General features: G+C 35.4%; 2 protein-coding genes across 9 annotated transcripts in view; one reads left to right on the forward strand and one right to left on the reverse strand.

Moving 5' to 3' along the window:
* Positions 1–6,403: 6,403 nt before the first annotated feature.
* Positions 6,404–25,761, reverse strand: WDR12 (WD repeat domain 12). Of its 4 annotated transcripts, none has more exons than XM_074340462.1 (14): positions 25,636–25,761; positions 24,877–24,942; positions 22,282–22,376; positions 19,479–19,573; positions 18,507–18,613; positions 17,501–17,616; positions 16,907–17,061; positions 15,567–15,612; positions 14,033–14,118; positions 9,856–9,996; positions 9,622–9,727; positions 9,323–9,455; positions 7,593–7,665; positions 6,404–6,766 (listed from the first exon to the last, which is right to left on the reverse strand). In XM_074340462.1, exons 2-14 carry the CDS (start codon positions 24,915–24,917, stop codon positions 6,689–6,691), a joined length of 1,272 nt encoding a protein of 423 aa, XP_074196563.1. In that variant the 5' UTR covers positions 24,918–24,942; positions 25,636–25,761; the 3' UTR covers positions 6,404–6,688. The 4 variants fall into 4 exon arrangements, with proteins under 4 accessions (XP_074196563.1, XP_074196570.1, XP_074196559.1 ...); XM_074340469.1 differs by having other exon boundaries at positions 25,632–25,650; XM_074340458.1 differs by lacking the exon at positions 25,636–25,761 and adding an exon at positions 25,548–25,625.
* Positions 25,639–25,845, forward strand: part of CARF (calcium responsive transcription factor) — a 61,300-nt gene continuing 61,093 nt past the window's right edge. For 3 of the 5 annotated variants that reach the window (XR_002136979.2, XR_012498804.1, XM_019726856.2), the window contains exon 1: positions 25,639–25,746. The gene's annotated coding sequence lies outside the window, so the exon portion shown is untranslated. The remainder of the gene's footprint in view (positions 25,747–25,845) is intronic. The other 2 variants (XM_019726857.2, XM_074340428.1) reach the window with 2 other exon arrangements.

The raw sequence follows: 25,845 nt of genomic DNA on the forward strand, positions 1-25,845 counted from the left end.
CCCAGATTGCATTTATTTTGTTTTGCAGGGTTGTTTGTTCAATTACGTGTACTTTGTATCATTTTAAACTGTCATTTGTTTCTTCCCCCTGATAATGCTAGGAAACATTCCAATATATTATGTATTGTTGACAATAATTCCAAAATAGTCATTCTAAATTAAAAAGAAAAGGATATGATAAAGCACATACTGGTCATCTACTCATAGAAAAGGTATTATAATGTTTTCCTACATTCTACATAGAATAAAAATAGTAGGTAAAGATCCTACCCTTACTAATCATCACAACCAGGTTTTATTTTCAGCTTCCAATGTAAAAGACCATCATGTCTTAGATTAGATCTGGAAGGCAGCTTTATTTAAAAGAGGAAAAAAAAACTAAGCTTCTTAGCATATGAAGAAATATTAATCTCCATACTTCCTTCCTCACAGTAGTATTTCTGTCATTTTTGATGCTTCTGTGCTGCTCCCTCCCAGAAATAACCTGCATCTCCACCTTTCTAACCAATTATCTGTCCAAATCTGCCTCAGATGTCACTCTCCTATGGTGCCTTTTTTGATACCTAACTTGCTCCCAACAAAGCTAATTGCTCCTCTCTCTATGCTATCTTTCTACATCCTTCTTTGCACTTAAGATACTGTTGTAACTTTTTTTTTTTGGTCTGTACACATTTTTGTTTACCTTTTATTAGTTTTTTAAAAAAGATGTTTATTAAAATATAGTTATCATACAATTATATTAGTTTCAGATGTACATCATAGCTATTCAACAGTACCCACCTGGCACTATACAGTTATTACCACATTATTGATTATATTCCTTATGCTAAAAAAGTGATCATGGTAAGTACAGCAACCATCTGACACTGTACCACGCTATCACTATATTATTGACTTTTTCTATGCTGTATATTACATCGCCAAGATTTGTTTTATATCTGGAACTTTGAACCTCTTACTCTTCTTTATCTTTCCCCCCTTTTTAATTTTGCAATTAGAGTTGACACTCAGTATTATTTTATATTAGTTTCAGGTGTACAGCATAGTGGTTAGACATTTATATAATTTAGGAATTGATCCCCCTGACTAGGACTCACTTGTCACTATATATAGTTATTACCGTATTATTATATTCCCTATACTTTACATCCCCGAGACTGTTTTGTAACTACCAATTTGTACTTCTTAATCCCTTCACCTTTTTTTACCCTGCCCAAACCCCCTCCCATCTATCAACCCAATAGATCTAGTACCCATCTGATAGCATACATAGTTATTACAATATTATTGATTATATTCCTTATCTTACACCCTACATCCCCATGACTACTGTGTAACAACAATTTCGTATTTCTTAATCCCTTCCCCTTTTCACTTACCCCAACCCTCCTCCAATCTGGCAACCATCAAAATGTTCTCTGTATCATATCTATGAATTTGTTTCTGTTTTGTTCTTTGGATTCCACTTGTAAATGAAATCATGACATTTGTCTTTCGCTGTCTGACTTACTACACTAAGCATAATACGCTCTAGGTCCATCCATGGCAAGATTTCATTCTTTTTTATGGCTGAGTAATATTCTGTTGCATATATGTACCACCTCTTCTTTATTCATCCGTTCAGAGACACCCAGGTTGCCTTCATATTTTGGCTGTTGTAAATAATATTGCAATAAACATGGATGAGCATGTCCCCTTAAAGCAGCATTTTGGGTTTGTTCAGATAAATATCCAGAAGTGCGATTACTGGCTCCTTCTTTGCCTCTTGTTACAGTCTTTGTTTTAAAGTCTATTTTGTGTGGTCTAAGTATTGCTACTGCAGCTTCTTATTTGTTTCCATTTTCATGATATCGTAAAATATAAAGATAAAAATATATTTTTCCATCCCTTTCAGTCTGTTTATATCTTTCGATCTGAAATGAGTCTCTTGTAAGCAGCATATGTAAGGGTCTAGTTTTCTTATCCATTCAGCTCCCCTTCTTTTGACTGGAGCATTTACTCCATTTCCATTGAAAGTAATTGTTGATAGGTATGTCGGTATTGCCATTTTTTATTCATATATATACATGTGTGTACACACACACACACACACACACACACACACACACACATTTTTCGTTTTAAATAAGTCCCTGTAACATTTCTTGAAATACTGGTTTGATGGTGATGAACTCCTTTAGCTTTTCCTTGTCTGGGAAGCTCTTTATCTGTCCTTTGACTTTAAATAATAGCCTTGCTGGGTAGAGTAATCTTGGTTGTAGATCCTTGCTTTTCATCACGTTGAATACTTTGTGCCAGTCCCTTCTGGCCTGCAAAGTTCCTGTTGAGAAATCATCTGATAGTCTTATGGGAGCCCCCTTGTAGGTAACTAACTGCTTTTCTCTTGCTGGTTGTAAGATTCTCTGTGTCTTGGTGTGTACCTGTTTTGATTCATCTTGTTTGGGACTCACTGCGCTTTCTGGGCTTGTGTTCTATTTTCTTTGCCAGGTTAGGGAAGTTTTCTGTCGTCATTTCTTCAAATAGTTTTTCAATTCCTTGCTCTCTCTCTTCTCCTGCTACCCCTATAATGTGAATGTTGGTACATTTGAGGTTGTCCCAGAGGCCCCTTAACTCTCAATTTTGGGGGTTCTTTTTTCTTTTTGCTGTTTTGGTTGGGTGTTTTCTGTTACCTTATCTTCTAACTCACTGACTTGATCCTCTGCTTCATCTAATCTACTGTTGATTCCCTGTATTTTTCATTTCTGTTATTATATTCTTTATTTCTGACTGGTTCTTAATTATGTTTTCTATCTCCATTTTTGTTTCCTGTCTCTTTGTTGAAGTTCTCCCTGAGATCACTGAGCATCCTTATTATGACCAGTGTTTGGAACTCTGCATCTAGTAGATTACTTGTCTCCATTTTGTTTAGTTCTTTTCCTGGACCTTTGTTCTGTTGTTTTATTTGGGACATGTTTGTCTCCCCATTTTGGCTGACTCCCTGTGTTTGTCTCTATGTATTAGGCAGCGCTTCTATGTCTCCTGGTTTTAGTAGAGTGGCCTTATGTAGTAGGTGTGCTGTGGGGCTCAGTGGCACAATCTTCCTGGTCACTTGAGCTGTGCACTCCAGGTGTGTCCCTTGTGTGGGTTGTGTGCCCTCCTCTTGTAGTTGAACCTTGGTTGCTATTTGCACATCAGTGGGAGGGATTGACCCTCGGGCTAACTGGTTTTGAGGACTGGCTTTGAACAGTGGAGTTGTGGTGCAGGGGCTGACCCTACAGAGCAGGATCTGCCTCAGCAAGGCTCTGGTGCCTGCTCAATCTGCCCCCTGGGTGTGTCATCCTTGGAGGTAGCGGGGTGATGCTCCAGCTCATTTTGAAGCTGGCTGCTGGGGGCACCAGCCCCATGCCATCTGGGAGGGGACCTGCTGCAGGTCAAGCTCAGTCACAGCCCGTGCCCCACCTGGGGCCATCCAGCAGGAGCCACAAAGAAACCTGCAGAAGGCTGCCACCCATGCCATGCTTGGAAGTGCCTCGAGAGGCCAAGCTGCAATCCAAGGCTGGCTGTCACTAGTGCCAAGCTTAGGGCTACTCAGCCAAAGGTACAGGACATACTCAAGCCAGATGCTGCTTGTCTGGGTTCCGTGAACCTTTAGAGAGACCCTAGAAAAGTCTGCAGCATGAGCCAAGGCAGGTGGTTTGTATGAAAAGCCACTGGAAGTGATTGGGTGTGTCCAAAAGTTGAGTGGGATGGGGTCTCAAATCACCAGGGCATGGTGAAGAATTGCGTTGTTAGCCAGCTTGATGGAGACTCAGATATGGCGGCAGCCTGCATCTGCACGCTTGGAAGGGGAGGGCTCATCAAAGAAACAGTGGTCTCCACCAGCTCCTCTGTCAAGGAAAAAGCTGCCCCTCCAGCCCATCCTGATGCCAGATAACTCAGTTCCCCCTCGTATGTCCTTGCTGCATCTCCAGATGCTGCCCCAACGCTGGAGCTCAGAGCGAGTGATTCTGTCAGTAGGTAAGTCCATGCGCAGGCCCTTTAAGAGGAGTACCTGGGACTCCAGCTGCCGTGTCACTCAGTGCCAAGCTCTGCTGGTTTTATTGCCAGAATTGGGACTTCTCTCCGCAGCACTGGAACACTGGGCTGGGGAGGGGATGGGACCCCTTGCTCCCCTGAGGGGACCTCAGCAGCCGAGAAATCCCTCCCAATTTTTAATGGTCACAATTGGGTGTGAGCCCAGCTGTTCCACATCTCTGCCCCTTCTACCATCTCGAGGTGGCTTCTTCTGCACGTCTTTAGTTGTAGGGCTTCTGTTCAGCAAGATTTCAGGCGATTCTCAATGATGGTTATTTTGTAGTTTAGTTGTAATTGATGTGGTCCTGAGAAGCCTCTCTTGTAACTAATTTTTATTTTTTCCAAGTCAAGTTGTTGTCCTTTCAGTCTTAGTTGTGGAGGGCGCAGCTCAGCTCCAGTTCCAGTTGCTGTTGCTAGTTGCAGGGGGTGCAGCCCACCATCCCTTGCGGGATTCGAGTTGAACCGGCAACCATGTAGTTGAAAGCCCACTGGCCCATGTGGGAATCGAACCGGCAGCCTTTGGAGTTAGGAGCACGGAGCTCCAACAGCCTGAGCCACTGGGCTGGCCCTCTTGTAACTAATTTTTAAATCAGTGTCTCCCATGTGAGAGTGTGATCTTTTTGAAGGTAGTATCCATGTCTTATACATTTTTGTGTTTGTTTTTTTTCTGTTTCCTCCACCCGAGGAGATACTGGTACATGGTAGAAGTTCAGCCTTTTTCCTTGAACTGACTTATTCAGCGATTAGGTATACTTTGAGCCTAATATTAAAATTAGGTTTATTGTTAAACAATAAGGAAAGGAATTTCTTTCAACTTTTATGAGGTAAGAGCAAGTATCAGCATGTTTATGAACTGCATTGCTATGGCATAAATGACCCTGTACTGGTTAGCAGGTTCTGAACACAATGCACTGTCTGGTTCCTAACTTTTCCCAGTGCTAGGAAAGCAGCTCCATTCATTTCTCCAAAGGAGTCTCAGGATAAATAAATCCATGTAAAGCCCTGTCTCTGGTGTAACTAAAATGGAAGAAAATGGACCATTGAAAAAGACTCCTACTTTTGAAGAAAAGGCAGCGGCAGATGGAAGGTAGGAGAGTAATGTTTTAAGAAGACTGAGTCTGCTAGGCTTCTATTGGCGTCTATGTTCTTCCTGTTTGAGTTACACAAGAAGAGAAGTTTGGCAGAGATCAATCAGATAATTGTTCTCCAAGAGACTTGGTCACTAGTGTTAGTTACATCCATCCCAAGGGAGAATGCCTAAACCAGGAATGTATCCTGCCTTGGAACCAGGGCTGAGAATGCTACTTCCTTCTTTGTCCTTTGTCTAATAGGCCTCTTGACCTTTAACCATCTAATGTATGCATACTACATTTGAGAAGCCCAGGTTGGATGAGTTAAGAAAGATAAATAACTCATTCAGGGACCATCCAGAACAGAAATATCTCTGTCCTCTGAGAATTAGAAGATTTTCAGAACCTACAGATATGATGCAATTTACACCAGTGTGCACTAAATGAGAAAAACAGAGACTTTGGGTGTGAATTTTCTGATTACCTTTATTCCCTTTTGGGGCATTAAAATACATGCCCCAAATGATGAACTGGAGCTCTAGCTCTTGGTCTATGTAAGAATGAGGACCATATTATAGGGAAAGAAGGAGCCTATGTCCCCAAGGAGTGTGGAACAAAACCACTATATCAGCCCTGGACTGCCTCTGGACTGCCACACACACAAAAGAACTAAATTCCCACCTGCTTTACTCCACTGTTGATGTGGCTCTCAATTCCAGCCAAGAATAGCTCTTTTTCCTAGACCTCTGTGATAGGAATCTAATGTGAGATATATTGCATTAAAGTCTAATGATGAGACCAAACTGATTCCCCATATATTACTAAGAAGCTGAAGTGCTCTGCTTGAAGAATACCAATCCACTAAGATGGAAATCACATTTTAAGAGACATTTACTTCAAATGTGTGGATTGTTTGTATCTAATACTGACTGAAAAGTTTTGTCTAAAGAATGTATTCTTATCTACATACAAGGATAAGTGTGGTAGAGATTCCTGGTTACCATAAATCTGTATGAAGTTTCTAAAGGATTCTGACATATCTTTAATATGAAGTACTTCAGTTAAAATATTTCAACATTCTTAATAAATTGGCAATATCTACACGTTTTAATGTTCTGAGTATCTAGAAAGTCTTATTATAGTTAGGCATCACTTATTTTACCAAAATCAAACTGTATTTCTAATTTTTTTCTGTATTAAAATTTATTAGGTTTTTAAAAACAGCCAACTTTAAAAATGTTAAGTTTCTCCATCAGAAATAAATTTCTGGACAATTACTGTATTTTTAATATATGCTTTTATAGTATTTCAAAAGCAAATCTTAATTTAAAACAGTACCTTTAAAAAGAAATGAAAAACTCAATTTAATTTCAAGAGTTTGCATAAGGTAGAGAATGCAGGTCACATTTTATATTTTATAAACACAAACTGCTATATAATAAATACAAAATAAAGAAAAATGACAGTGATAACTATTATCAAGGTGATCTGCATTGATGTAATCTGAGGAATATACCAGTCACATTTATAGAAATAATCTCTGTAGTCAAATTCAGCATTCATTTTCATGCCCCAACATGGGAAGTGGTAGGTGAGTATCTATAGGAATACAATTTATTGTCTGCTCCTCCACTCAGAAGTAACTGCATAAAGGGAGAGGAAAAAAAAACAAAAAACACACACAAATAACAGTAAATACAGTTATTTCAGACAATAGCTAAACCTAAGTAAATAATGGTGATTCTGTTACAGAAAGAATTATGGATAAGCAGTCAACTTGCATTGTGAGTTAATGCTTAAATGGACGGATCACATCAATTTTCACTACTATATTACAATATAGTATATTAAAACTTAAAAAGTGGTTATTTGAATTTGGTTAAGGTGTAACATGCTATTGTACCGTCTATGAAGTATTTGCTAAGAAATGTAATAACATTAAAAAGTTTGAAAGGTAATATAGTTTTGCCTATTTAAGAAAATTAAGTTTTTGAAAGATAGTACATTAGTTATTTGTGGGTAAATGGCTATTACAAATCATTCAAGTAGTCCTAGGACCTATATTTGAAAAGAGTTCTTAGGCATTAAAAGCTTATATATATATATATATATAAACATAATTAAATTGTAATTCTTTAAACATTTTATAATCTAGATTTTTTATATAAGATTTTTCTAAATGGGAACTACTTTGATCCAATTAGTCTAAAGGAGCAACTTTATGGACTTAAAACATTTCATTAAAATACTTCTGAGAAAAAAGCTGCTTCAAAGTTTTCAAATTTTACTATTCCTAATATTAAAGGACAATTTGTTTTGAGATGTGAGATTTTATGAATATTAAGGGAAATTTAGAATATAAAATTATAAATATCAGGTATATTGAAACTATTAACTCTGCAAACACAAATACCAGATTTATTCTAATAATATATTTTCCTCTTCACCAGATAACTAATAAATCCTTACCCCTGTGTCTGTCCAGTCCACACTCAGAACTTTGTCTTCATGAGCAGCCAAATCATAGAGAGGAGCCTTACAACTGAAAGATGAAAATATTAACATGTTATATGCATTTCATAGTATTAAAACAAACATGAATAATCACTTACACTTTTCTGCAAACTTTAGTTTACCATCCTTGCCCCAATAACCACTTAATATTAAAATTCTGAATATTTACTTAACCACCTCTTCTGTATTCCTTATATCATTAGTAGGCAACAGAGATTTACCACAGCAAATATATTCGGGAAAAATGCTATTTATTTAGAAAACTTTGTAATTAGGCCCATTTTCACACTTTCATGACTACTTTATTTTTACCTCCAAATCATGGCTTTATATACCCTTTATCAATCTATATGCTGATAATTCCCAAGTTTATATGTTTAGCTTAAACTCCTCCCGTGAGTTTGTCATGTACATCCAGTTAGCTGATACCTGGATGTGTTATGGGCACTACAAATTTAAAACAACCAAAACAAAACCCTTGATTTGCTCTCATAAGCATCTTTTTTCTATTTCCCATCACAGTAATTGCTCAGGCAGAAAATATGGGTATTATCCTAGAATTCTATCTCCATATTTATGAGCCAATCCTGCCAAAGATCTCTCTTCAAAATATACCTAAAATTCAACCACTTATCGCTAATGTTACCCCCATAGTCCAAATCACTGTTCTTTTTCTCTTGAATTACAATAAAGGCCTCTCTGCTTTCATTCTTGTTAGCCTGCTCAAAAACTTCCAAAGCCTTCCTCATCACACTTAGAATGAAACCCAAATTCCTTATCAGCCTTACAAGGTCTTGCTCAGTAAAACCACTAACCTGCCCCATGGCCCACCCCTTTCTCTTCCTTGCTTACTCCACTGAATCAACATTGGCTTTCCTGCTATTTTGTCAATATGCCAAGATTTTCCCCATTGTATCCGCTTTCCCTCTGCTATGATCTGTGCATGGGTCTTCACATTGTTCAATTAACTACTAGAATATATCACTTTCAAAGAGAGGCCTTCCCCAAAGAAGTGTCCCTTTACTCTGCTTTACTCTCATCACAGCACTTACTGTTATCAGAAACTATATGCTAATTGTTATACAAAGGATCCAATGAAAATGTATGTACCTTCTAGATATTAATAAATCATGTAGTATAAGGATATTAGAAAACAGATTTAAGGTAAACAACAAATTTGGTTAATGCCACTCGTAAAAATATGTAAATAAATTGTGTATGCATTTTATTGGGGGCACTCTGCATATAGTATCATAGCACTAGCCCATGAGTAAGAAAGAAACCTTTATTATCCAGTTATCTTTAAAAATATGTATTTTTATTTAACTTTCTATTAACATATAACTTATAATTTGATCACAGTTCCATTTATTCAGAGACTACTGGCCTTCTACTTCTGTAGTTATATTTACATTAAGGTTAGGATAATTTTTCTAAACTATTTTTCCGTTTTATATAACAAGGTCAAAAAGATGGATTTTATAAACTTGTGACTTTTTTCTTTTTTTGGCAAATGATAAACTATCACAATTCAGTTCTTTCAGATTGTAAAAAGCAACATTATTAATATGAAAATTTCTTTGATCCTCACTTTTCTTTTTGATAATCAATATTTATTATTTCAGTATTCATTTCGTTTTCTCTGTATACAACAGGCAATTGACGTATTTCTAAATAGGATTTACCTCCTTGTATCCCACAGCTTGACAATGTTATCCAAAGAACCTGAAATCAGCTGCTGCTCGTGGGTAGGAGACCACTTTACTGCAGTGACCCAGCCTGTATGTGAGGTTAAGGACAGCGACACCAGAGAACCATCTGAAAAAAAGCAAAAAAGATAACAATTATTGAATTTTAGAAAAGGGAAGCTGGCAGAACAAATTAAAAAAAAAACTGTAGAAAATTATCTTTTTATACATAAGTCTAGTGAGAAGAAATTGATGTTATTTACACATATTTTTCCTCCAGTGGTTTACACACTCACCTTTAGTTCGGGGATCCCACAGTCTGATGTGCCTATCTGTGCTTCCAGATGCTAATCGTTTACAAAGCGGAGAATAGGATATACAGTTAAACACTTTATTTCCTGTCTGGAAAAAAACACAAAAAATAGAGGGAAGGACAGTAAACCATGGTGGGCTACAAGGAATCATCTCTAGACGTATATCATTTAAAAGCTCAAAGTTAATCAGAGAACCACTGACTTTGTAAGTCTTACCAAAGTTGACTTAAGACTGCCAGACTCAACATCCCATACTCTGATTGTGTGGTCCCAAGATGCACTGCAGATTTCTTCAGCATCTGACCAGAGAACTGAGGAAATTGCTTCCTTGTGGCCAGAGAGGGTCACTATGGGAGTCTAGAAATGAGACATCCAAAAGGGAAAGCATTTTCAGTTTAGAGTAATTGAAAGAGTAACAGTAATTATTACTTCTGAAGCTCATATGCTACATAGTTTGTCAGGTACTTTGGCTTTCATATCCTGCCTTATTTCTTCTTTACATCAAGACAGATATTTCTGTTTCTGTTTTTTAGATGAAGATAGTGAAGCTGAGAAAGATTACTTGCCCAAGGTCAAAGTTTATAACCCACAGATTTAAGTTTGAACCCAAATATTTCTCCAAAGTTTGTAGTTCTTCCACTATAGTCTGCTGCTTCCTCATCTGTTCTACTTTTCATTTTGAGGAGTATTGATATTACATTAACTCAATTCTTTCAGTTGCCAAATATGTTATATGTAGAAGTTAGTAGATAAAGCTCTGGGATCAGGTCTAGTTTTGAGTAAAGGGATTGCCATTTTCTACATGACTCTTACAGGTAAATTACTTTCAATAGGTCCACTGTATGTCCTTAGCATCCAACCTTTTAAATAATGTCTGTGGCTCATTTAATACTCCAAAATCTCTACTGTCTCTCTCAAATTAAAATCCCCAAACTAGGTATAGTGCCTGTCTTAAATATAAGGAACATGTGAGAAATGGAAATAATTCTGAAATGAGGTAATTTACTTTTGTAACTGTTACAGTTAGCCTCCTTAAATATTATTACCTCATCTACAATATGAAAGGGTTATACTATAATAGATAAGAGATCAGCAAAGTTTTTTGGTAAAGGTTCAGAAAGTAAATATTTTAGCTTTTCCAAGCCACATATAGTCTCTGTTGCATTATCTTCTTTGTTTTGAAAACCTTTTTAAAATGTAAAAATCATTCTTAGCATTCGGCAGCACAAAATAGGCCATAGCCAAACTGGCTATTGGGTTCTAGTTTGCCAACTCCTGGACCAAATGATTCCTAAGGGCTCTCCTTCCAGCTTTAAAATTTTCCTGAAAGAAGTAAAGGAATCTCATATAGAAGCCTATCCACAATTTATTATAGCAGTTTTATTAATGACTGTAAAACTGGAAATAACCCAAATATCCTTCAACTGATGAGTGATTAAATCAATTGTTGTATATCTATACAATAGAATACTACTCAACTTTAAAGGAATAAACCATTATAACCAATAACCTAAATGAATCTCTTCCACCATCCCTCAAAAAAACTGGGGGGAGGGTGAACCTCAAATACATTTTGCTGTGTGAAAAAAAAGCCAGATGCAAAAGTCTACATACTGTCTGATTCTACTTAGATGATATTCTGGAAAAAGAAAAATTATATGAATGAAGAACCGATCAGTGGTTGCAGGGGATAGAAGTAGAAGGGAAGGGATGACTATCAATGGGCAACACAAGTTTTAGGTGGTGACGAAGTGTTCTGTATCTTGATTATGTAGTAGTTATATTCTATGCATTTATCAAAATTCAAGCGATATACACCAAAAAGAGTGAATTTCCTACATGTAAATTTTTTAAAAAAGGTAGTAAAGTTACTGTTACTTTCGCATTGTTACTACAAACTCCAGTAGAGCAATACTGTTGAGAAAAAAGTGATTTTGAGAGAAAACCTTACTGCGTATTAATGTATGAGACAAATAACAAATTAACTGATTGGCAGCATTCCTCATATGAATACAAATCAAGTACTAGATAGAAATCCAGAAAGAGAATATTTTTGATATTTGTCTTTTATCATTTTGGTCTTAAAAATCCAACCTTTTCTATTATTTCTAATTGCAGCACAATTTTCACTTCAAATGGCACTTCAAAGGTTTCTAAAATAACCTATGGGAAAGTGAATATATTATGATTTCTCTCAAATAAAATCAACAATGGATGCAAGCTTATAAAAGTATATACCTAAAAACAGAAGTTATCAGCAAGGCACTCAGTGGGAGAAAATGCTTATAATAACATATATCCAGCAAAGATTTTGAAACCAGAATACATAAAGAATTCTTACAAATCAATGAGAAAAAGATAGGCAACTTTTGAAAAATGGGCTAAAAACATGAATAGGCACTTCATAATTTAGATATCAAAGGGCTGGGATTTAAATTCCACTGCACATAACCAGAAGTCTATAAATGATATACTTTGTAAAAGTAAGTAAATGTAAACATACATTATGTGGGAAAATAAAATCAGTTATGGTGTTAAACAATTGACCATATCAAGTACTGGTAAGCATGTGAAGTAACTCTCTCATGCTCTGTCAGGGGGAGTATAAACTGATACAACTATCTGGGAAAACTTTTTGGCAGTATCTAACATTCAAAAACCTGAACTTGTGCATGCCCTGTGACCCAGCAATTCTACACATGCAGAAATGACTGCATGTGTAGGTGCATCAAAAAACAAGTGTAAGAACTTACTTAGCAACTTTATTTATGGTGGTCAAAACTGGGAACAACTTAAATGTCCATCAAAAGAACAGATAAATTCTGGTATATTCATACAATGGAATACTATATATTAATGAGAAGAACCCTTACATGCAGCAGCATGAAAGGAATCTCATAGATACTACAAAGGTGAACCTAATCTAGGATGAGTAAGTCACAACTTACTTTGGAGGCTACTGATTGCATCTAGGAGGTTGGTAATTCTCAATGTTTTGATTTGGATAGTGATTACTTAGGTGTTTATAACACTACCGTGTTTCCCCGAAAGTACGACCTAGCCGGACCATCAGCTCTAATGCGTCTTTTGGAGCAAAAATTAATATGAGACCCGGTCTTATTTTACTATATAACATAAGACCTGGTCTTGGATATGATATAATACCGGGTATAATATAATATAATATAATATAATATAATATAATATAATATAATATAATACCAGGTCTTATATTAATTTTTGCTCCAAAAGACACATTAGACCTGATGGTCCAGCTAGGTCTTATTTTTGGGCAAACACGATAAAAATTCATTGAGCAGTACAATTATCTACATGTATGCCAAACTTCAATTAAAAGAAAGGTTAAAGAAAAGCTACTTTCTGTGTAAAACATTTTTATAATTCAGGAAATCTTCTCAGATATATTCTTTAAAGGCTGATCAGGGACATGCATCAATAAATTACCACTGGCACAATATCCAATTAGGAAGGTATTTACAACTTTAATTTGTCCTACCAGACTAAGTGATAAGGAAGCTGAGCTGCTGCCAGATCATTTCTCTTGTAATTCAGCAGTCCATGTTTAAATGTGTTAAGAAATTATAAATCACCACTTTCAGTTAGAACCAGTAAATGCTATTGTTTATTTTATTTTACATGAGTTTGATGAATCATTTATGATCACACTTTATCCTCATTTTCAATAATTGTTGTTAAGGTATCTTATTATTGGTAATTACAAGAAATAGTGTGCAAATGTGTGCTTGATTTATTGCACATTCATTACAGTTGTAGAAAATAAATGAAAAATGTTTTCTTGAACCTAACTCAGTATTGCCCTTATCATTAAGTATATGAATACAGGTCAGATCATATTATGACAAGTATCTTCCTAACTTAACAGAACAAGAATATAGCTGAAATTTTTCAGTTTGCTTTAATTAGATCTAGTAGCTAAATGATGGAATCAAAATCCCAATTAAACTCTTGATTTCTAGTTGTAGATATAAGTAGCATCCCTAGTGAGAATTCCATCCTCAATGTATGAAACAATATTATTAAACAGTCATGAGATGCTTCATTTTAGTGTAAGCTTTAACAACTGAAACATCTTACTTCAAAATACACTAGATCAAATATAACAGCTAAATAATCAACCCAGCAATCTGTAATCCTGATTCAATGCCACTATGTTCAATGTCTCAGATAAATGTAGCATAGTACAGCAGTATTTATAATAAAAATTTACAAATTTGCTGAAAGAAAACCTAATTATGGTTGAAGCAACAAGTCAAGACAAAAGGAAATTTAAATAGGAAAGGCTGTATTAAATCGCCGTGTATTTGTCAATACAGACCTAAGCCAAGTATAGTCAGTTCTCACAAATACTTACCCGTGTTAGTCCCAGTTGCTCTGTTTTCTGTTTCTTTCTTGGTCGATTTGTAGATTCCTCCATTTCCTCTTCTTCATCTGTAGGGACTGGATCAGATAATTAGATTTGATATTTTTAAAACTTATGGTAAATATTAATTGCAGATAGTCTCAAATTCGTACATTTCTGGGTCTATACTTTCTTTGTATTATCTCAACTGGCTAGGGAACATCTAGATATTCCTCCTTATTTTGGTTAACAGAAAATTATACATAAAAACAACACGTGGCTACCAATCTTCCGAAAGAAGAAAGCAAAAAGTAAAGTACATTAAAATCCTAGACTCTCACCAGTTTGACATCTTGCTATGTCTTTAAGATCACCATTATGAATATTCATTACTTTACCATAGCTATGAAAAATTGCCTCATAGATTGTAGTTCAACCAGATTGTATTTATATTATGAAGAAGGAAATGTCACACGTTAAAAGGACATATATTCCAGCCATGTTTATTCTTTTCTAATCACAAATTAGAAGTGTTTCATGGATAGTTAACTTTTGTTTGATTTTTTAAAAAAATATCTTTGTTACACATCTTTTGGCCAAGTAGTAAACCCAGATGGAAAATCAATGTTTTGTAACTATTTTATGAATGTTAAAAGTTTTTCCCAAACTAGACTATAAATGCCTTAAATCATACACATTTCTCATTTACCCAGAACTATCAAAAATTAAAACATTCCACAAAGGGAAAAATGTATAAACTAACCACCTTCTGTCTCAAAACTGTTTTAAGCATTTTTGGAAAAATCAACTAAAATGGATTATATATTTCCTGCCATCTTATGTATAATTACTTAAAACTCTTAAGCTTTTCCTGATCCCCCCAACTCTACTTTGTGAACGTGTTTAGGGTATTATACTGTAATACAGCAATTATCTCAGAAGTAACAGGTACTCTGATATGTTTACCTGTGCAATAAATAATTCTATATTATTTTTACAACTTAAATATCCGTGGGATTTTTTCCTCTTTTCTTCGTTCAGTGTCTTCTTACTACTATCAATGCACCTTCCTCTAGAAATCCTGCCTCCTCCTTCCTCCTCCTATAATTGTTCCTTCTAATCTATATTTTCAAAGTAAGAAGAATGGTAAAATTGCATTAAAAGTTTGTTTGTTTTAAAGTAAGCCAGCTTAACTAAGAAATTTCTCTAACAGTTTAAAGTGTATCCAAATTACTCAGAAGGTATTTTTGTTCATTTCCAGGTTCCTGAATAAGGGAACTCCGAGAACGAAGGCAGTTGTCCCATTGCACCATACATGTTGTTGACATAGCAGTTCAGTGACATTGTCCAATAAATAAGCGGACAGTAGGATAGAATTACATTTTGAAACACAAAAAAATATACTAATTTTTCTCTATACTATGCTCCTTTGTGTCCTAAAAAGCCCTCGTCCATTTTAATGGCAAAATATGGGTTAAAAGCATTCTTTCACTGAAATTCTTGAAATATCATTAATAAGTCAAAGTAAAAGAAATATGTGATTTACCTGTAGACCAGATCTTTAGCATCTTATCCCAGGAGCCACTGCAAAACTAAACAGATATATATGAAGGAAAAAAGAGTGCATACTATAATCCATCATATTATTTGCCTTGTTTTTTTCTATTTAATAACTTAAAACCTTAACTTTGCTCTGAAATTTTTACTACTATGGTACCATCTGCCTGTCTTCCTAGTCTTCTGAAAGTTGTACCCTCAATCTCATGGCAACTGAAGGAGCTGCCATTTTCACGTGGCCCTGTGCCCTGGCCATAGTTGCTTAAATCAGGGTGGACAACTGACCTACACTGTGCCAATAGGCCTCATTCTCCTTCAGGACCTTTTTTTGAACACTTGTGTTCCAGAGGGTTGAAGTTACTTTTTCCAGGGACAGATGGTACAGGATGTAAAACCTTAGAATATTGAAGGCCAGGTTTTATTGCCATGTGGAGAGCCAGTTTAAGGTAAGTGAGAATAAAGTCAACTAGGGTAGACAAGAAACGGAGAATGTGTGCTAGCCACATTCAAGCCTCCACTCCCCGGTTCCTAAGACCCAAATGCCTCATTACCCTGCTCATCATGTGGTTGTTTGCTCCTCACTTGGATCTCACAAACTTTAAACTGAAAAAAGTACAAGTCTTGTCTTATAGCCAAGACAGGGTACAGTTAATTCACTTAAGTTTGGACTCGGCAACAAGTCAACCTTTATGGCTTAATAATCATAAATCTTTAACTCTGAATGCATCACATGTCTTCTGTTATGTTAACTGGTGAAGAAATGATGAAGAAACACTCTTAAATCCAGAATCCGCCATTGTGGTTTAGGGACTTTTCAAATGGTAAGAGTTTATAATTTCTCAGAAGTTAATAGAGTTGCCCTCAGGTTTGTTTCCTTTTAACTTGTACCATTTTGTCATGATAAAGAGTACATCAGCAATAATAGTAAAACAGCCTATATTAACACTAACCTTAGTGTAAGCTAAGGCTTATTAGATGATCAACTAGACTTTTTTTTTCAACTAGACATTTTCAATTGATGACAGCACCATGAGTAGCTGAAAGATTAAAAATGTCAATCACTGTTATTTAAGAAGGTTACAGAAAGAAATTGCTGGATTACCTGATTTCTTAAAATTTCTGCAATTAATATGAAAGTTCTAAACCAGAGATACCAAGACTAAGGAAGTGAATCTCTGTCTTTTATTGTATGAGTATTTACTTTTTGATTTGAAATCACATTCTTTGGTCACCAATTCTTATAAAAGTAGGCAAATCACAATGAACATAATTAGAAAAAAATTTTTTGCATATAAGTTCAAAGTCTAATTCAACACAGTAGTAACTTACTTTAGTTCCTGTGCTATCAACAGCTATAGAATCCACACTTCCAGCATGACCTCTGCAGCAGTGTAGGGCTTTTACTTTGTTTCTCTCTACATTCCACTCCCATAACAGTATAGTCTGATCCATAGAGGCACTCAGTAGTAGGCAAGACAAATTATCTGAGGAAAGAAGAATAAGAAACAAATCAGTTCAAAAAACTTAAATACATTGTATTCTGAAACTGAAGAATTGAATTTGTTGTTGTTGAGAAAAATGTAAAAACATAAAAAAACAACTCATATAGCCAGCTTGGAAAGAAAGCTAACTTAAGGTATAAAGGGAAGATTCTTTAAAAATACTCTAAAACATAAGTTTAACATACTCAATGTTAACTTGAAAATGTATTATAATTTTAGTAAGGATTCACTTCTATTAACTTATGAATTTTTTTATATATTCGTAATCCTTTTCCTCTTGAACACTATATTTTTACAAGACCTCAAAATAACTGAGGCACGAGACATTTCCTACCCTGTCCACGTTCTGCCCTCAGACTGAAAATGGCTTATTTCCAGTTCTCTGTCCAGGATGATTCCTCTCAGTTTCAGCAGTCCTTACCTTTTTTCACCCAGGCCACATCTTTTACAACATCTGTATGTCCCACAATTGTCATTATTGACTTCCCTTCCAAGGACCAGATCCGAGAAGTCTTATCATAAGAACCAGTCAAGATCCTGAGGGGAAAAAAATCCAATGAAATACAAAAAGCAGCTTTTCCAAACTGAAATCAATTATGACAAAGTAAACCTTGAGGATTATACTTTTAAACTCTTCTTTAATATGAAGATTAAGATTTCAAAACACACTAGAGTAGATCAGAAGATGTTACATTTGGCTTTGCCTGACCTGCTAAAAATAAAAAATTACTGATGGACCCAATATTTCATTTTTATTATTGTTATAAACACTACAAGTCTTAGGAAAGCTAAGCAAATTGCTTGTAAAGCCTAACAGTCCTTTGTATTTAACCAATGAAAAACGATAAATAGAAAAAAACAGAAAAATCATTTACAGTAATATAAAAATAAAACCAGTAAAAGTAAAAGCAACTTTGTGTAATAACTTCAGGGAAACATTCTTTGGAAGTAAGCTCCCACTATATACCACTCCTGAAATATTTTTCTACAAGGCCAGTGAGCATTTGCTCAGAGCCATCCATATCTTGATTCTAGTCTGCCCTTTTTAGCCCTAAAATAGCATGATCTGCATATTCATGATAGTAGGCTAGGAGATCTATAGATGGCTATAAAAAGATTTTTTCCCCTCTATGAAACAAATTATATCCTTGGTCTTAAAAGCAACATACACAAATCAAACACCCTGACACTTGACTTGTTCAGAATACAAATGTCACTACATCTTGACACAGAAAACTGATTAATAGATATGTTTCTTCTCGACTACACTGAATGTAAAAATCTTTGGCATGGTCACTGATACAGATATCACAAATTACTTTTACAAAGAACAGAGAAATCAGAGAAGAATATTCTCACAGTGCACTTAAAAAGATTGATGGAGGTGGCATGAGAAAACAGATACAAGAACATCTGTCTGGCAATACCATTCTTCTGCCCCTTTGATTGAACTGATCCAGTCATCGTGGAATAAGCATTGCTCTGGCTGAGGTGCGGTGTACTTCTCCACGTATTCTAGTTCCACAACCTCTTCCTAGTTACAGAGAGAAACCAGAAATCAATCAGGTGGTGTAGTTTTAAAATGGTAACTTATGAAGATAAAGGACCCGTTTAATGTATCTCCTTCATGTACGTCCCCTTCATAACCCAGAAAATTTGGAGCCACACAAAAGGTGAAAAACTTTATCTGATCTACACAGAGTAACAGTAAGAAATATTAATGACTTTGGAAAACTTATACTAAAAGTGGGAATAAAAGAATATAAGAAACTTTGAATTATAAAATCATAAAGGCATATTGTTAAATGAGTATAGAGCTTTTGTTTGGGATGATGAAAAAATTACGGAAGTGGATAGTAGTGATGATTGCATAAGAGTCAGAATGTAGTTAATGCCACTGAATTGTACACTTAAAAATGGTTAAAATGACACATTTTATGTATATTTTACCATAGTCCTAAAAATTGCACCCAAAATTATAAAAGCAATTATAAATTATATTTTAAGTTATAAGAGAGATATTAAGGAAAGTTTCAAAAGTAGAAGGGGGGAAATCATTATAAATCACAATAACCTAACCCATAATTTTTTATTATGTGCATAATCATTTTGTACACCTTTATTAATAGGAAATATATATTTGCTTTTCCCTTTCTTGACAATTCTTCCACAAATATGAAGGTATCTTTCTGTATTCATTCATCTGCATTTGTTGAATAATACATATTCAGAAGAGGGGATTTCAAAATTGAACATACAGAAACTGAAATTCAAATTTTTAGGAAAAAATAAAAGTATCTTGGTTGCTGATTTAGATTTAGGCTGATTTTAAATGCAGTTTACCTACATTATCTGATAATACCTTCCGTAAAATACAGCAGGTAAGCATTTGAACTTACTGATGAGATGTTTTCCAGTTCCATGTGTTTGACCAAGGGCATTCGCAGAAACTGGCCCTTGATAAGGAAATCAAACTCCACATGTTTGTGGAACCCTAAAAAAAACCACATAATACGATCATTACTCTTAGGCCCTGAAGTGGTATTGGCAGAGGTATGAGACCCCAAAACCAAAGGTACTTACTATCCCCCAGTGTGGCCTCTGAGTTTCTCCAGAATCCATGGCGTAATCAGGCCATGTATTCCAGTATACTATGTGATTTTTAAGAACATAAATACTTTGTTCTGTTGGTATGTTTTTGTTAGTTGTTGGTAATTAATTTTTTTAAAAACCTTTTTTTTTTATGAAAAATTTCAAACATATACATAAGAAGAAATAATATAATGAATCCCCATTCCCATCACACACTGACAATTACCAACTCACGGACAATCATCTATACTCCTCCCTCTACTCCCCCACTAGTTTATTTTAAAGCAAACCTCAAATATGGTTATCATTTTGTAAATGCTTTAGTGTATATCTCTAAATATAAGGACTTAAAAAAAAGTCACATGTTAAAATATTTAATATTTGTTTGAATATCAAAAGCCAATGTTCATATTTCCTTAATTCATAAAATATTTTTAGTGACCTTTTTAGAATCAGCATCCAAAGTCCACACCTTATATTTGATTAATGTTTTATTTAATCTTTTTATTTAATCTTTTACAGTTCCTTTCTTTCCCTTGCCATTCACTTATTTGTTGAAGAAACTGAGTATCTGTCTCTTAATATTTCTTACATGCTCAGTTTGTTTGACTACATTTCCACGTGTCCTTTAATATGTTCCTCTACCACCTATATACCCTGTACACAAGACAGACCTAAACACTTGGTGTTTGCTTTTTGGCGGGAAGTGCAAGAATACTTACAATATTGTATATTTCCTATTGTATCACACCAGGAAGCATGTTATCTCATTGTGTCTCTTTATGCTATTAAGCTCCACCTCTGGGCTCAGATGATGTCAATCTGATCCCATCCATCATGTTCTCTATCAGCCTTTTACCTTATTAATGGTTTTAACAGCTATTGATAATCACTACTTAAACCTGTTATTTCTTTTGGAGTTACAATATGCTACAAATTCTTCATTCTTTCTGCATTTATTAGATATAATCCTCCTGAAAGAATTCCCTCATTGACTATTTGGATTGTTACTTTTAAAAAATCTGAATAATTTGCATCTTCAACTCAAGAGCAATGACTCAGTTATTCAGTTTATACAAAAAGATAAACCAATGTTCATCTACAAGTTTAGAAAATATGCAACTATTTGGGTGACAACAAAAACCATATACTAGTATTGCAAAAGTTCTAATTGCAAAAATAATTCGTATTCTAGTTCCAAAACTTTTTCAATAGGTAGAATATATGACATTTTTGAAATTTAGAAAAGTAACTATGCATCAGAATCTCTATACATCCACGATGGAAGTAAAGACAAAGACCAGTAAGAAATGCTATGTGAATAGCTCTGAATCAAGAACTACAGCTTGCTACCGTGTTTCCCTAAAAATAAGACCTAGCCAGACAATCAGCTCTAATGTGTCTTTTGAAGCAAAAATTAATATAAGACCCAGTCTTATTTTGCTATAATATAAGACCGGGTATTATATAAGACCCGGTCTTATATTAATTTTTGCTCCAAAAGACGCATTAGAGCTGATTGTCTGGCTAGGTCTTATTTTCGGGGAAACACACAGTAGCAATGGAAAGATTGCAGACCCTGTGCCACCGAAAACAGTTGTTCAAAAACATCATCTTATATTTAACAAAAAGTTATGGGATTATTTGAAGATGAAGGAGAAAATATAGGCATTAGTTTATAACTTTCACCTCCCCATTCCTCCAACTAAGGTCGAATCGAAAAAGCTTTGAAATATTAGAAACATTTGCTTAAAAATATGCTTGCCTCTAAATGTGTCTCCATTGACAAATTTTGTTTTTAAAGATCACACTTTGTTATTTTTAAATTTTTCATGTTTAAATCTATTTTATTTATGGTTTTACTTTTTAAAACATATTATATAAAATTTCAAATATATGCAAAAGTAGAGAATAAGCCTTTTAATAAACGTTCATATACCTGTCACCCAACTCCAATGATCAATTTATGGCTAATCTTGGTTAACCACTATTTTTGCATACATTGTTCTTATTAATTTTATGGGCTAATAATTTATATTCACACCTAGCACGTGTTTAACATTTAAATCTTTGTAAATGTCTTACTTGAAACTCTTGCATGTTAACAAATGTTTGTTTTATCCATTAATTTTATGAATTCTAAAAACGTAAAAAAATACCAGTATTAATATTGACATTTGTTATTACACAACATAAATACTCAAATACTGATACTGCCACTTGCTTCGTAGAAATATAGCAAGTGGGGCCCAGCATCAAGATGCTTGTTCTATGCCTACCCAACTCAGCCCTCTTTAGCACAATCACAATGTCTTGATTACCTCTATATCATAACTATTATACTAAAATCTTTATTTATAAATCTCAACCACCTTATCTCCATATTGTCTTAAAAACAGATTAAACTGAAATATTTTCTGACAACTTTTATTTCAAAGCCTTTTTCAAAGTATCATATAGCAGGGAAACCCTTATGATTAATAAAGCTTCCCATTATAAAATGCATTATAAAATAAGGCCAAAAAAAGAAACAAAATTAAAAGGTGATTTATTTTAGTGTAGTTAGTGGTATCGTTCCCTCTCCTAACTTTTCAGAACATATATACCCACCATTTTTGGCCTCCAGCAATTTATTGATGATGTTACTAAGGTCAGCAATTTCAGAGGCTGCAGGGATTGAGAAGGGAACATCATCTACCGCATATCTATAAAAAGGAAATGAAATGTCAATATCAAGTCTACAGATATTTTAACGAATGTGAATTTATTCATTCAACAAACATTTACTAAGTACTATCTAATACATGCCAGACATTTTGCTACATGGGGTTGACAAAAATGAATTAAGACGTGGTCTCTGTTCTCAAAAAAAGGTGAAAGTCTGGTAATCAAATAAAATGAAACTATATAAAAACAATGTCATAATATATAAATTGGGAAAGCAAAGAAGCCGTAAGTCATTTCAACCACAGAAAAGGATGAGAGAGCAGGGTCTGAAAGGATGCACAAAGAAGATCGTTCTTAAGCTACATGTAGAAATGTGAGTTTTTGCCAGGTGAAAGGGGCAGACAGGAAGAAGGGGTGCAGGAAAGCAGGGAGAGCAGCAAAACAGTAGCTAAGAGTTACTAAACTGCCTATTCCAGAAAGTGTGATTTTGCTCTAAATAGTGACCAAAGAAAAGATAGATAATAAATGTTGGGAAAATGTGGAGAAATTAAACCCTTATTCATTGCTGGTGGGAAATGTAAAATGGTGAGGTTGCTTTGGAAACACCTGGCAGTTCCTTGAAAAGTTAAACATGGAATTACCATTTGAACTGCACTCCTAAGTATATATCCAAGAGAAATGAAAATATATACACACAAAAACTTTTACATAAATGTTCACATCACCACTATTCATAATAGCCAAAAGGTTGAAACAACCTAAATGTCCATCAACTTGGATGGATGACCCCTGAAGCCAATCACAAAAGACCACATGTTATATAATCCCCCTTATATGAAATGTCCAGAACAGACAAATCTACAGAGACAGGAAGTAGATTAGTGTTTGCTTAGGGCTAATCTCATCAATTAGGGCTTAGGGCTTAGGGCTGAGGAATTGGAAGGACTGAAGGTAACAGTTAAAGGGTAATGAAACATGTTCTAAAATTGACTTGTAGTGATGGTTGCATAATTCTGCAAATATACTCAAAACCACGTTACATATTAAATTCTATTGTATGTGAATTACATCTCAAAGTTGTTACCAAAAACAAAAAATTCCCATAAGGCCTGAATTAAGGCTGTATTTGTGAGGAATAGAAAAGTTTCAAAAGGTGTTAAGGCAGAATCTACAGGGCTCATCAAGTCATGCTACAATAAGTCTCTGTGCCACAGTGGTGGTGGGGTTTCAATCTTGTCAAAATGTAGATCTTGTCTAAATAAACAGGTCTGGGGTGGAGTCTGAGATTCTGCTTTTCCTAAGAAACTCCTAAGTTATGCTGATGTTGAGTAGTAAGGCAATAATTATATATTTATCATGCCAAAAAAGCAGTTATTTAGATTCTCTAAAAGGTAAGAAAACCTAGAAATTAAATCTTTTCATGCTTCCTATCCCTTACCATTTTAGTCAGTAAAATGGGGTGGGGGAAGGTAGCAAAATTCACATGTACACAAATAAATATATTTGTAAATTATATACATATGTGTGAATAAAACTATTTTACCCCTTCATTTAATTGACCAGAATATATTTTTGGAGAATCTAAATATATATACACACACATATACGTGACATTATGTTATCTCTGGGGTTAAAATGCAGTGTTCTATTATTTCTTAAGACTTCATGTGAATCAACAATAATCTCAACAAAAATTTCAACTAGGAAAAATACAGTGGCCATGTTATTGCATCACCACATTTCTTGAGATGTATGTAGACTAAGTATATATACTCATATGCATTGATAACACAATTTATGTGCACTGTAAGCAACAACACAAGAGGAGTGAATATGACTTACCAGGTCAACTCATAAAGCTACAAATATACCACAAGACATAATTAGATTTCAAATGAATGCTACAGACCTGGAGACTATTGGTAAAAATGTTTACGTATGTACATATATACATACACACATATATACACACATACATATACATCTATATAAATACACAAATCTGTTAACAACTGATCTCACTCTTATCAAAAATCAGTTCTACCAAACCCCTCTTTAGAGCTCCCCTTTCTAGCCTAGTTTAGGAAAGCATCGTCTATCACCTACTTAAAAAAACCCAAAAGCTATTTTCAGAAATTGTGAAACACCACAAGCAGGCAGTCTGTAACGATTTTGTCCTTTGCTCATTGTTAAATTACATTAAGTGCTTCATTCAGGAAACAAACCTAAAGCCCTGGAGGCCCCTCTACACTCACAATTCAAATTATACTGAGCCTGAGAAGCTAGGCAGAAAGGAGGTGATATCGGAGGTCGGTCCCTAAGAAATCCTGAAGGTACCACTTCCACGTGAGCGGAAAACACGCTCAAACAAGGAGTCCAGCAGAAAAAAGAAAAGAAAAAAAAAGTGTGTGTGTGTGGGGGGGGAGGGGAACGTGAAAGTGAATACGGCAAAGACAACGAGGGATCCAGAAGGTCACACCGAAGGGGCCCTTGGAAAGGTTCCCAGGTAGGGGAGAGAAGGGGAGGGCGCGTACTTACTTCTTGTTGTCAGTGAAGAAGCGTGTCTGGAGCTGAGCCATGGCGGAGAGCACACGCAAGACTTGCCTACAGAAACGTACGGGGTAATGGTCAGACAACGGGTGCTCTGGTCCCTTAGGACTACAAAAAGAAGCAGCTCAAAATTAGACTGCACAGGAAAGCAGAACTGCAGTCCAAGACTTGGATTCCGCTTTCCCTCCTCAGGCCTCCTCACCAGAGAGAGACCACGAGGCTGTCCTTCTACCGAGACCCAGCCCACAAACATTAACTACCTATTCATAGATTTAGGAATCATCGATTAGGAAAGCATAATCTTAAAGACAGCATGTCCCTTTAATCGTTTTGGATTTCTTTTAATATACTTAGGCCTGTAAACGAGCATGAAGACACAGAAAGGCCCAATTCAAATCTATTCTCTTTTTGTTAATTCAAGATGCTGTCTTTAGACCTGATACTTCAAACACAGCTCCTAGACACTACAACCCCCAGAAAGCGCTTCTCAGACGCTGTGACCACTGGGAATTGTAGTCTTTTGCCACGCCGCCCTCAGGATATCTTCCTTTCATTAACCTTCTCGATTCCAGCCCTATATCTATCATATTTTCTGTCTTTACTAAAGCCGTTCCGGGATTATTTTCTCACGCATAGTCCCAATCAGAACTTCACTCTACCGAGATTTTTCGTGGCCTCTCGCTTCTAGCTTCACGTTGGAAATCCTGATAAGAAGGAATATATATAAATAAAAAAAAGGAAACCTACAACGGTGGCCGATAGTGGTCTTATCGCATGGTAACGTGCTGCGCGCTCTCAGTGGGGGTGCGCCTGCGCATTGTGCTCGTCTCCATGGCGGGGCCTCGGAGCCAAGACGAGGTTGAGTAGACTCGTTTTGAATTTTCTCCCCTCTGCTCCAGCACTTTGTGGACTACCCTCCTCGCCCTGTAGGGCTCTCAGCGGCGGCGGGACTGGGGG

This window comes from Rhinolophus sinicus, linkage group LG01 (assembly GCF_036562045.2).
Source record: "Rhinolophus sinicus isolate RSC01 linkage group LG01, ASM3656204v1, whole genome shotgun sequence".
Classification (NCBI taxonomy): Eukaryota; Metazoa; Chordata; class Mammalia; order Chiroptera; family Rhinolophidae; genus Rhinolophus; species Rhinolophus sinicus.